At 37.9% G+C, this 13,527-nt stretch overlaps 1 protein-coding gene across 3 annotated transcripts in view; it reads left to right on the forward strand.

The window, feature by feature from the left end:
* The first annotated feature begins 1,055 nt into the window (after nucleotides 1–1,055).
* Nucleotides 1,056–13,527, forward strand: part of paxip1 (PAX interacting (with transcription-activation domain) protein 1) — a 29,017-nt gene continuing 16,545 nt past the window's right edge. For all 3 annotated transcript variants that reach the window (XM_067474463.1, XM_067474465.1, XM_067474464.1), the window contains exons 1-7: nucleotides 1,056–1,259; nucleotides 4,448–4,582; nucleotides 4,975–5,018; nucleotides 6,527–6,590; nucleotides 6,752–6,862; nucleotides 9,404–9,479; nucleotides 10,946–11,464. In XM_067474463.1, the coding sequence (XP_067330564.1) occupies nucleotides 1,179–1,259; nucleotides 4,448–4,582; nucleotides 4,975–5,018; nucleotides 6,527–6,590; nucleotides 6,752–6,862; nucleotides 9,404–9,479; nucleotides 10,946–11,464 (1,030 nt within the window). In that variant the 5' untranslated portion in view covers nucleotides 1,056–1,178. The remainder of the gene's footprint in view (nucleotides 1,260–4,447; nucleotides 4,583–4,974; nucleotides 5,019–6,526; nucleotides 6,591–6,751; nucleotides 6,863–9,403; nucleotides 9,480–10,945; nucleotides 11,465–13,527) is intronic.

The following is a 13,527-nucleotide window of genomic DNA, read 5'->3' on the forward strand; positions in this document are numbered from 1 at the left end:
ATTTCTTTACTAGCATTTGACTTTTTATTGTTAGATACGGATATTTATTATTTGACTGTTATTTTTTATTTTGTTGTTTTTTATTATTAGACATAGATATTAATTTGATTGATTGTTAACAGAGAGCAGGGTGGTCAAGTGGTTAGTGCCGTTGCCTCATGGGCTAGAGGTCCCCAGGCCTTTTTATGTGGCTTGCATGTTCTCCATGTGCTTCCGTTGTTTTTTTTTTTTTACTACACTTTGTTATAATCTGACATATGTAGTTACTGCTATAATCAACAAATAAATTCTAATCTAATATTATACATTAAGCTATTCACCAGTATATGAAGGAATTACAGTTAGCTTCATTTAATCAGCCCCATTATAATTGTGCTACATACATAATAATGTATTATAATACAATTATCTGCATCCTGGTTATCTGAAGTTTATTTTAATGTCAATATCTGTGTATGTGCCTTTACTTAAGTAATGAAGTGCAAGAGTTTTTTTGTTTTACATTACATTTACATTACAGAGGAACAACCAACCTAGCAGCTTAATTATATTTTTGAAAAAAATTAGCAGATCGTTTATAGTCCCTTATTAAACCGTTTCTTAAAAAAACATCCATACACTAACATCTTTCCTTTTACTGCAGAGCGCAGAACTCGAGAGTTTTGTCAGATATGGATGGAGTGGTCATTTACCATGAAGGTAATTAAAAAAAAAAAAGAAACATGATGGAATGGCTGATTTTACAAATAACGATAGAAGTCCAGTCTGTGCTACATATTTCATTCCAGCGTGACTGCATCACGTTCAGACAAGACACTAACATTCCTACTACAGGGGGTTATATTTTAGTAAGAAAAAATATTGACATTTTCTCTTAACAGAACATGAGTTGTACTTGTATTTTGGAAAGCCTCTTGTTAGAGAGCCACATTAGTTGGTACAATAAATTAGGTAAAAAGGAAATAGCAAACTAACTAAAAACATTATTAATAAAAAAAATTACAGACCCCCTCTCAGTTTTACAAAGTCCTGTAGTCCAAGGCGCGCTTGGCAATTTGGCGCTAGAGTGTCTCCGGGGTACTGTACGCTCCTAAGCAGCTGCAGCAACATCAACCATTTATTGTGTTAGTTTGAGACTGCTTATTGACGACACCGTTTTGTGATATTAATGGACAGTCATGTCTGAAGAGGAGAATAAGCCTTCCCTCGAACTTTTTAAAGACGTCAAATTCTACGTGGTTGGAGACATTGACCGAAAGGTGAGGTCCTTGACGTTAGCTTCTTGTAGGCAAGTCAGTAGCATGCTAAGTTGCTCGTTCCATTCACTGTCAATGAAGTGCGTCAGAGATGCTAACTAGCAGGCTAACTGGTTGATATCCTATACGATACAGGGGAAGCAGAGAGTTTGCGTCTTCGTTAACATTAAAGCGTTGTGCCGATATCTGCATTATGTCTTGATATACTTGAGGGGCAAATCTTCTGTGCAGAAGCGACTTGTATTGCTGTAGATTTTCATAGTTTCACAGATGGCTAGCTGCTAGCTAACAGCTTGTGGTTCATGTGTGAGTAGGTAAGCTAAGCTAGAGCTAAAGCTGGCGTTTGTTGTGTATTGTTGTGACGCATGGTGGAAGACACATACGCGCGCGTACTAGACATCATAGTTGGTCTACCTTTAATTGTTGATTTAACTTGTTTCTAGTCAGCATCGACAAAATTACACCGATCAGCCACAACATTTGTTACACCTAGCGGTCTGAATGTGATGAACAGGTTAATATGGGAAAAGGTAAATGCTGCTTGTGATCGACAGGTGTCATAACACAGCGCATCGTAGCTTGCTGTATATGGGGCTGCACCACATAATTGAAAAGAGGAGTATCTAATGTGGCTGATTGTTGTTTAAGACATTGCTTTAATGAAGTATCGTAGCTGTTCATCAAATATAATTCTGCCATTCATTCAGCACTCGTGACTATGGTGAAACCACTTCAGTTGCCACATTTTCTTTGCATAGTGTGAAGTTAGTACCCGTGAACTAATTGAAGAACTTTTTTGAGGCCCTTGCTAACAAATTGAGATTTTAAATCTTAAGACACTGAGGATTTTTAAAACGTGTGGCAGTGGGAATGACATAGGAGCTGTGACATATAGGACAAGGGTAAACCTGCATCACAATAACAATGCTGTAACAGACTTTGATCAGTTTTTGTTTCTACCTTACCTCACTTCATAGAAGAGAATTGATGCAAATCCAGTCAGTATTTTCAGGTTTGCTAAAGTGGAAAATTAACAAAACTAGTATAGCTAATGCCTGCAGGAGCTGTGGGCAGCAGGTGAAATGACGAGACTTCACTGCTGTACACCACTTATTTAAGAAAAGAGAACTATTTTCCTTAGAGCTGAATTAACAAGTTTAGGTGGTGCAGTTTTTAAGGTGCACATAGGTTTTTCATGTCATGGTGCCCCCAGTCACAGATCTATCTCAACATATACATTGACCTGGGTGTAGACACCAGCTGAACATTTAGCTTCAATATATACAAAACGATTAAGGTTGTCATAGTAAATAATTTCTGCTGTTTACAGAAAAATGTAGTCATACATTCATCAAATGCAAGGCCATTCAAATAATATTGTGTTTAGTCTATCAGTCTTTGGCCGATGGGGGCTCAGTGCTGACCAGTACAGCTGGTACAGGGTCTCACTTGGTTTAGGAGAGTGGTGGCTGCATTCTCAGTTAGCACGAGAACTTGTGGCACATTAGGTTGAATGGTTAACAACATTAAGAATGGCACATTCAGCTTCGAGTATCTCATATGTTATCATATGTACTGCAACCCACCTCACGTGCCTGCAACAATCTAATGTGTAGTTACGAATAACTATACTGGAAACCTAAACTAAGATGCTACCCACTCCTCCTAAGAAGAGGCGCAGTCCATCTGAAGGGAGATTGTTAGCTCGCCAACCCATGTATTCCATTTACCCATATAAACTAAAGATTTTATATCTACATTGCGGTGAGTTTAAATTCAAAAAAGACCCAAAACGTTTTTTGGGTCACACACACACACATACATACATACATACATACATACATACACACACACTATATATTACTTTTGGGTCTTATGGGTACTGGGGCTTGTGTTTGGAGGTAAGTAAGTTTGGCTACTGGGCAAGTAAAACATATCAGCTCCTTGGCCAAAGGCCAATCAGTCTAAAAAAAATATTTTAAACCTTGCATAGGACTCTGTCTCCGGAAGTGTGAAAAACTCTCAGCATTTTTGAGTGCATTCTCTGTATTCTTTTTTGTCTGTCTACAGAGTTGGAACTGTTGTTTCACAGAAATATTTTCAACTCTGGATTTCATAACTTGGTTCCAGTCTTTGCAGCACTTGGGAAAATCCTTAATTTAGCAAAAATCCTTACAATTAAATGTAGCAACGGAATTTGTAATGCTCACTGCGCTTGGTGAAATAAAGTGAGACTTTGCCTTACAGATATCATCCAGTTTAGGCTAAGGCCATGTAATTGTTGTAGCGTTCCACTTAGCTGTTCTAATGTTACTGTTTTTCATAGTCATTCAATATTGCATAGCCCTACTACCACTTTCTCTGAAGTACCACCCACTCAAACTCATTCAGGAGTACGCCCTACCTCATTTAGCTATGGTCTCATCTTAAAGCATGCTTCAATTATCATGCTCTTATCAATACCTGAATTAGCTATTAGTGATTAGGCCAGGCACCAAGGGCGACCATTGTGCTGCTCCCGAGCCCAGATAAAAATGGGAGGGTTTGCGGCAGGAAGGGCATCCGGCGTAAAAACACATGCTAAATCAAATTGAAAATATTTGTGGCAACTCCTGAAGGGACAAGCACTCCCATGCATGCTAAAAATGTTAAAAGGCTCCAACATGACTGTCACAAATGTGTGATCATTTTGAACGTAACCACAACAGCCCTCAGCATGTGTTGTAAAAATGGTCTTACATTGGCACAGCAGCACTTCCATTAAGCACAAGCAATTCAAAAGAAATCATCTGGTGGCGCTCTCTCAACTGTGCAGTTATTTTATCTCAAACAACTATGTATGTTGTGCTAAATTCCTATTAATGCAACATCTATAAGATGTTTAACATCTTTGAGTTATAGCCATTTTTATAGTGAAAAGGGCAGCACAATAGCGGAGCACAGTTTGCCGATTCAGACTGTGTGAATGGTTGTGTGTTTATGTATGTCTTCCTGTGTTGGCACAAGATAAACTAGTGACTTGTCCAGGGTACCCTGCTATTTCCCCAGTGACACCTGGGATCCAGCATGCCATGACCCCTAAATGGACAATTAGTTAATGATAACAGAAAGATGGCTTCACAGTGAACATTCATGTGTTGCTGATTAAGGTTTCGAGTTGACTTTTACTGAATCATGTTCTTGGTTTCCAGGTGGTGCAGCTGCTTAGAGCAGGAAAAGGGAAGGAGGTATCTTACAATGCTCTGGCCACTCACATCATTGCAGAAGATGGAGACAACCCTGAGGTGGGCGAGTCAAGAGAGGTTTTTGACTTGCCAGTTCTCAAGGTAGGTATGTTTTTATATTTAATCAATGTTAGCTTTTTGTGTTTGTATGCTTTCTTATATTTCTAAACAGGCATTTTTAAAAAGATTTTGGGCTAAAATGTGTTTTATCTTGAGGAATTTTCATAATATGTGTTAGTATTTTAAGAAGAAGTTGTTTTTTTTTTCACCTGCCACTAACATATTTGTACAATGAATATTAAGCCAAAGCCTACATGCTGTAAGGCATCATTTAAATAAGGGCTGGAAATGGGGAGCTGCCAAAATATGAAAATATTTATTGCTTAATTAATGCACATGTTTCCTCACAGCTTGTAGGAGGTGATGTTTTATTTTTCATATTCTCTCAATGTTTGTTTTAACACTATTTAGTTACTTACTCTTATGCTTTCCAGCCATCCTGGGTAATTCTCTCTGTCCGATGTGGAGACCTGCTACCGTATCCTTCCACTATAAAGTCTAAAATCTTTTTTTGTGTGCCAGTAAAATTCATCTTTAACATGAACAAACTGAAATTTATATGATAAATAAGATTTAAATCAACCTAGTGTAGTTCCTTTAATCTCAATCACATGTTCCAGTCTGTAATATAATGTTGTGATCAATGGCGTCGAATGCAGCACTAAGAACTGATAAGTATACGGACGAGTCTATTATCTGAAGCCAAGAGAAGATCGTTGGTGACTCCTCTTTCCACCTCTAATTAACAATTACCCAGCTGAACACCTACCTTTTTTGACATTGCTCTTCAACAAAACCATCAAAACAATAAATTGGTGAATATGGTTTGTAATCATGTACTTTTTGTTCTCCAGAACCGAATAATCTTATAAAGAATACTGCAATGACCGGATAGTTGTAAAGTGTTATCTCAAAATGACACTACAATTAGATTTTCCACCCATGATTTAAGATGGTGAGATGGAATTGATGTGAAAAAATAAAAACAAAAGCAAACAGAGGGTAAAACTTGAGGTGCTTTTATCGTAACAAAATCTAAACTGTTGGCACTTTGGTGACCCCTGAAAGGAAACAGCCAAAAGGCAAATTAGAAGAAGATTTGCAAATGGTGAAAACTTCTATGTTTTCTGACATTTGGTAGATTAAATAAGTCTCTTGTAAATGCAATACATGATTTGATTGAGCTACTTTTAAAACTAAAGTATCTAGGAACATACAGCATTACTATTAAAGCTATGAACAAGGCCCTTGTCACATTAGACTTGATTGTTGCAAGGACTGAGATTGCTGCACTGACTTTTGATTAATTAGATTTGATTGCCAAAAATGGTTAATGGGTTTGTTTTCATTTTTATTGTCATACCTCCTGGAAATTATGTCAAATCAAACTAGATGTACTTTTTAAAAACAAAATATCTTATATCCAACACATCTTGATTAGTTTTGACTTTTGTGTTTAAAATGCATCTGGTTGGAGTTTTTTGGCTTGAATTTTCTGCCTTCCAGCTTAAGCAAACAGAATAAGATAAAACATGAAGATATATAGAACATGCAAATCAAAACTCATAAATAATAAAACAGTATTGTCGTTTTGACATACTCTGTGAGAAATGCCAAAAAACATGGTCTACTACCTGACTTCAGAGATCTTGGAAGATGATCTTGACCTCTACTGTTTTAATCTTATTGGGAAGAAAATGATACTCAAATAGTAATCTCATAATTTCATTTATTTTTTAATGCCTCTAAACAAAAAAACTAAAATGTATCTACATCAATCCCTGCAGATTTTTTTTCACACTCAGTGATTAGCTTTTAGTGTTCCTTTGTTCTGTCCACTGATGTGAAGAACAAGTGCTTCCAGGAATCCTCTTATAAGATGGTGGATTTTTACACTACAGGTCCATTTTATTAAATGTTGGCGATTGAGAGGACAGATGGGCATTACCTTTTGCTGTGTTTTTTCCATAACCCTGAGCATCACAGAGTTACTGGATTCTCTCCAGAATCAGGACAGCTATTTTTTGGTGTAACAGCTTGTCTTCCCAGGGTAAGTATGTTACTGTGTTGTCTTTAAGAAAACATTTTAGTTTACATGCTAAAAGATATTGACCTATATATACAGACATTCTACTTTGCAAAGACATACTTAGTCCAGTAAAGCTAATTTATTGTGCATGTATTTCTGAATATGTTTGTCTTTGTACACAGCTTCCAGATGATCTTAACACTTTGTGGGCTTACATAACCTTTTATGGAGGCGAATGTCAACTTAACCTTAACAAGAAGGTTACCCATTTAGTGGTGAAAGAACCACAGGGGGTAAGTGCATGATCTGTGTGTAATCTTATTATTTAAATAGATTTTTTTAGCAGTATTGTAATTGCTTTTAACATGTTTTTCCCCCCCCCAAAGTTTATTCTTTATCTTACCTGGTTGCTTTGCCAGACACATTCCACATAACACACATTCCCACATGGACACTAGTGACACTAGTTTAGTTTCTTGCTCTTCAATTTTAGAATATGCCTCTGTCCAAAAGTGTTAATTTTGTTAATGAAACCTTTATCAAAAATCATGACAAAGATTTATTTCTTTGATTGTACTGGAACAAAATTAGTCGTCTGAGAATGAGACAAGATCACGCAGCTGCATTGTGAAATAAGAACAGTATTTGTGACAAATTATGTTTTTAGATACAATTCTAAAAGAGAGATATAAAGGGCAACAGTGAGACAAGACTATCGGAGTGAGACAAGACTAATTACTAAGATTTCTGTAATAATAATGGAAAAGGTTATATTTATTTTGGTAATAGTGTAATGGTAATTACTAAGTAATAACTAGTTATTGGCTTGGTGTAAGCATCATATCAGTTTACAGTATTTGTATTTTTTTATTTATTTTTTGTCCCTTCGCCTTATCCCAGAGTTCAGGGTCACCAAAGCAGATCATTGTCCGCATGTTGATTTTGCCCCGTTTTCACACCGGATGCCCTTCCTGACGCAACCCTCCCTAATTTCTACCGGGCTTGGAGCAGCACTGCACAGCTAGTATGGGAATGGGCTGTTGGGGGTTCAGTGTGGATCCCGTGGTCCGTGGATGACTGCCTTACCAACTGAGCTACAGCTGTTCCTTACAGTATTTGTATTGATCAAACAAATAAAAAATGAGAAAAGTTAGAATCATTTTTTTATTTGTTTGTTCATTACAGTATTTGTATTAAACAAATAAATAAAAAATGATTGGAATTAATTTTTCTTTCCCATATTGCTTTAATTTCTCTGCTCCTGTAGCATTTTTCATGTTGCCTGTCAATGATACCAAGATACACCCTTTATATCATTATAAACCAAAAATTTTTTAATTCTTTGTGTTAACTTTATTTTGAGTGTATAAAGCCACGAGCCCCGTATTGTGTATGGAACCAAACCCCGAGCTGGCTGATTTGCTTCACCCCTATTGGACAGGGTGTTGCCCAGTTGCTTAGCAGTTGCTCTATATAGCTCCAGGGGGTTAAGCAAGCACCTTGTGTGGCAGCTGGCATCATTGGAGTTTGAGTTTGTTTGAATGTGTGAAGGGGAAGGAATATTGTAAAGTACTTAAGGTGAAAGTGTGTATAAGTTGTAGCAATAGAAGTTATCAACATTAGTTTGTATAATGGGGCTCACATCGGAACGTCACTATAATGTAACAAACATGCACATTATGAATAATTACTTTATTCTTGTTATAGGGCACCAGATCAATTGTAAGAGATCACTATAATCCTCGATAAGTGATCTCTTACTTATATAACAATGTTCAACACAGGAAATATAATGGAAAGGTGAGTGTGGCACAGGAAGATAGAGCGATTGTCCACCAATCTCGCAGTTCATGGTTCAATCCCTGGCTCCTCCGGTCCTTGAGCAAGACACTGAACCTCAACTTAGTTGCTCCTGGTTAGCATTGGCCAGCTATAGCGTCAGCCAGCTACTGGGGGAGCTGGCAGTGTGTGAGTGTGTGCGATGGGTGAATAAAAAGCAGTGTAAAGCGCTTTGAGTACCAATAAGTAAAAAAAAGCGCTATATAAGTGCAGACAAAATATGGAGATGGAGAAAGGAAAATAGCATTAATCCTTACTACTAAAGACAGTGCTGAAAGGTTACATTTGGTATATACTGCTAAGAGTTTCAGGTAACATTTAAGGCTGACTTTAGAAAGTCTTTCATAGAGCTCAACATGGAGTTAAGTTTTGCATACTTGAGAGTTGCTGGGGTCCCGGAAGCTTTTCAGGACCAGAAGCAGGGCTGAGCATATCCAGACGCTGTCAGGCATCTTCACACCAGACGCATCCTTTATAACCCAGGAAACCACAGTTCAGAAAGTGTTAACCCAATTGCCTAACAAATTATCTTTGCCAGTTCTCGACAGATTTTAACCACGTTTGGATCAAAGATCATGAAGTTTATCTCTTCCGTTTGGAAGCTGGTTTGTGGTTGTTTTTTATGGTTTATATTTTTTCTACTCAGTAATAGTCTGTTTGCTCTTGTATCCTCTATCTTTATGTTACTTACTTGCTATCGTAATTGAACTAAATAATTTAAAATGATTTAATTATTCATATTCATGTTGACTGGGGGTGGTTGCAGCTCAGTTGGTATAGCAGTTGCCCACAAACAACAGGGTGAGTCGTTCGTCTCAAGGTTTCCTTCAGCAAAACCCTAAAACCCAAGTTGCTGAGTACAGCAGGTCGAGCACCCTCCATGGCACCTTTTTATAAAAGCGCCAAATAAGGAGAGCATTTATCAGTACTGGAAATGAATATTTATTATCGTCTTCTTTGCAAGTACATCTAACTCTGCTTTTTTTTCCATGCAGGCCAAGTTTGAATGTGCCCTGAAACATCCTAGCATCAAGATTGTTACACTGGACTGGATAACCGATTCTGTTAAAGGTTATGTTAGTGCCCTTGCTTGAATGTCTTTAAGTATTTACTATTAGTTTTGCATAGTTCTACTGATCGTCAAACTGCCTGTTTTTATTATAGAATATGAAATCAAGTTACTATCATATTTAGCAAAGAAAAATCTGTATACTTAGAAGCTGTAACCAAGGGCTATTTGGCACTTTCGGTTGAGAAATTACTAAGAAAGTAATTACTGAAAAATAATTGTTAAAGGCATCTTAGCAAAGGTGAATGTTAAAGGGGATAGTGAAATATTCTTTTGTTTCTTGGTTCACTTACAAAGAAAGGTAGAATACACACACTGGAGATGAAAATTGGAGAACAACCTACAGTATCCTAAATAACAAAATTGCTGCTTAGTCTTATTTCAAATTATCCAGACAGGAGTAACAGAGTAGTATTTTAAGCTTATTCCATGAGTTACATATATTATGGAGCACAAGTATAAAAAACTAAAATTAGATATTTAAAAAAGAACGCTAATGAAAATTAGAGGACACTTAAAGATACCTCTCACTTAGTGGTGTTGATCTGGCACATTGTGCTAATTTCCTCAATTATATGACAAACCCCATTTAACTGGTAGCCTAACATTCCATTTTTAGCTGCCTTTGAAGATGGTGTGCCATTCTAAAGTGACTGAAACCCTCCAGCAGCAGGTTTTCCAGATGAGGTTCAAAGGGATGACCCTATCAGGCATAGCAAGAGAAGCTGGTCATTCCAAATATGTGATTTCTAGAGTACTGGTCTTCCAGGAAAGACATGCAACAGAGGACAGGATAATTTAACTCCGCAGCAGAAATTGCAAGCCACTTCAGTGCTGAACAGGGTAAGTATCTGTTTCAAAATACACGACGACGTACTCGACGTTTAAAAACATTTGGACTAAAAGCCCACTCGGCTGTGACCAAAAAAACCTCTACATTCACTGACCTGGAGACTGGAAGAAGAATGGACCAAAATCACACCAGAGCAGTGTGAGAGACTAGTGAAGTCCTCTGGCCGCAGATATCCTGAATTCATTCAAAGCCAGGCCCTGTTTGCTTTTACTGATTGTTGACTGTCATTGCTAATTTTGATCATAGTGTTTTGATAAAGGTTTCTTGTTGAACTGCGTTAGTTATTATGTAAAACACGTCTCTAGTAGCATGGTGTAGCCACAAAAATTCTTTCAAATATTGAGCAATGAAAATTACATTGATTCAGTAAAAAAAACAATTGTTCATAAATTGTTCTTAAATTTTTATCTCCAGTGTAAGTCTATCTATTGGTTTCATGTTAGTGAAAAATGTAATGCTGGACATTATTGTAACACAATGTTAGAACACAGTACATCACAGTTGCATTGCTCATGCTGACCTGTGTTCATCGCAGCATTGAAACGTTCAAACCAGCAGGTTGTTTGAAATTTGATCAGTGCATGTCCAACAATAAAATCTTTTCACCTTTTACAGATAGAATCAGGAAAGATGAAGCACTTTATCACCCAAGACTCACATATGTGGAGCCTGATGACGACGAGGAGAGTGAAGCAGAGTCATATGACCAGCAGTCCCGTTCTGAAGGAAGCTACAGCCCCCATCGATCCCAGCTGTCCAGCGGCTCATCTGGTGAAGAGTCCAGCCCCCGTAGACGACCTGGACCCAAAAAGCTGAACTCTGTTTCTCCTGTGTCCCCTCGGAAACTTGAACGTCGCAGCGAGCGCATGTTTGATGACTCTGATGATGACTCCTCCACAGAGAAGGAGGGAACCAACCTCAACTGGACGCCGGCTGAAGTTATCGCACCAACCCCTGCTATTTCAACTTCAACAGCCAGACGGCGTGGTGGGGCTCCTGGCATAAAAGACGCGTCCTCCACAGGTAGTGGCCTGATAAATCTATGTGCTACAGTGCCTCCTGTACCTGGCAGTGGAGGAGCGATATCTGCAGAGGCACGCACTTCTACTCCCATCAGTCACAGCACACAGCAGGGTATGCAAGTTTTATGTCACTAGTAGACATACATTATAGACCCTATCTGGTCATCTGACAGGTTTTCCTGATCTTGGTTTGTGTCAAACTACGATCTTAGCATTTAGTTGTGTCAGATGTCTCCTGGGTGCCATCAGTCTCAAACCACACTTTTTGAAAATCATTGTGACAAACTGTATATGCATTACTTCCTGTCATATTATGAAGACTTGTTTTGTACAAGTACATTGAAGTAGCAGTCTCAGGAGTGTCAGTCTCTGTCAGGGGATGTGTCTGAGTGAGGTCTAGGACATCCATTTGAGTTAAGATTTAAAAATGAAAAGAACTTTAATTAATCTTACAAGGAAATTATTTAGCCTTGTTACAGCTGCTGTCTACTCCAAATAAAAGGAAATAAAACAGACAGAGAAAGAACCACTTTAACACAAAAGCAAAAGTCTTCTCCATTTGTTATTAAGAACAAAAAGAATGTACAAACTAACCAAATGAAAGTTACATCAAGCAGCAGTGCAGTAAATATCAGAGGTTAAAGATGATGGAATGATGTAATAGGGGATTAACAGAATTATTTTTTATAATTGGTTATACAATGTGGTGGATACTAAGAGCAAGACTCATGTGCTGTTCTGTGGAGCACTTTGCAGTGATCATTATCTGTACTGAACATGCTCCAGGACACTGCACAGTGGGTGGGAGGGATTGTCCATCTCACAGGACTGAAGGATGACCAGACTGCTGTTACTGTGATCTCATATGTCTCCTCCACCTATACTATCCTTGTGAATGCAATATCACAGCAGCGCTAGAAAGATTTTATTAAAAATTAGCAAAAGCATCCAACAGGACTCAAGCATGGAATTATTCGATTTGGGGAATCAGAAGTCAAAGATTAAGGTCCCTGCGACCTCATGTCAACGTGAACGTGACATCTCAGGAATGGGGCAATCTGTAACTCAACTGGTAGAGCTGTCGTCCAAGGTTCAGGTTCAGAGGTTCAACTCCTCCCTAGGCTAGACACTTAGTAGTGCCTAGTATCTGCTGCTTAGTTTTAAGTCACTTTGGATAAAAGCATTTGCTAACTGACTAATTATAATAATTATGTTTTAAAGGGAATTTCTTCCAATTCTTAATTTAACCAACCACTTGGGCTTTGGAGGCCCTACAGATAGAGCAGCCCAGAATTGCTGCTCTTGGCTTAGTCTTCTGCAAGAAACCTCTGAGTTCTTTTTGACCAGGATGTGTCCTTTACTTCACAAATCTCTAGAACATCCTTGTTCCACCTATGGAACATTGCCCCAATTAGGAGCATCCTGTCTCAAAGTGATGCTGAAAAACTAGTCCATGCATTTGTTATTTCTAGGTTGGACTACTGCAATTCCCTACTTTTGGGGTGTCCTATTAACTTCTTAAAAAGCCTACAATTAATCCAAAATGCTTCAGCAAGTGTGCTGACTGGAATTAGCAAGAGATCATATTTCACCTTCACTAGCTTCTCTTCCTTTTCTTCCCATAAAATCAAGAATAGAATTTACCCCGTGATACACTAAGCTCTTTTCCCTCTCTCCTCTCCTGTAACCCTACATTTATCTGTCACCACTGTATGATATTAAGTTTGTGTCTTCTTTCTCCTGGAGTTGTCTTTTTCTCTCTCTGTTTCCTTCTGCATGTGTCCCCTGGTTTGGAGCTGCGTGTTTTATTTAAAAGGCATTGAATTGAAGTTTATCTTTATCTGAATTTAAAGTAATTTATGTCTTTATTACACCCAAAATATTTTATATTAAAAACTTTAAATACTGAGACAGCAGTGCAGGCAGTTGATGACTTAACAAACTTTAATTGCTTCAGTTGTGCAGCTCTTAATCTATGAATGTTTTTTATTCTGGAATTTTATTTGTAAACAGAAGAAAAGCTCAGATCATCCCACAGTCTGCAGTATCCTAATACTAATCACTTGCGCATCAACACAGCTTCGTAACAGGCTTCTGAGGAGGTGGTTTAGGTTTGGTAATAAGGCAGGTGTGATTTAAAAAAAAATAATAATTTTTATTACAAAATCATGGGGG

Source organism: Channa argus, chromosome 14, assembly GCF_033026475.1.
Source record: "Channa argus isolate prfri chromosome 14, Channa argus male v1.0, whole genome shotgun sequence".
Lineage (NCBI taxonomy): Eukaryota > Metazoa > Chordata > Actinopteri > Anabantiformes > Channidae > Channa > Channa argus.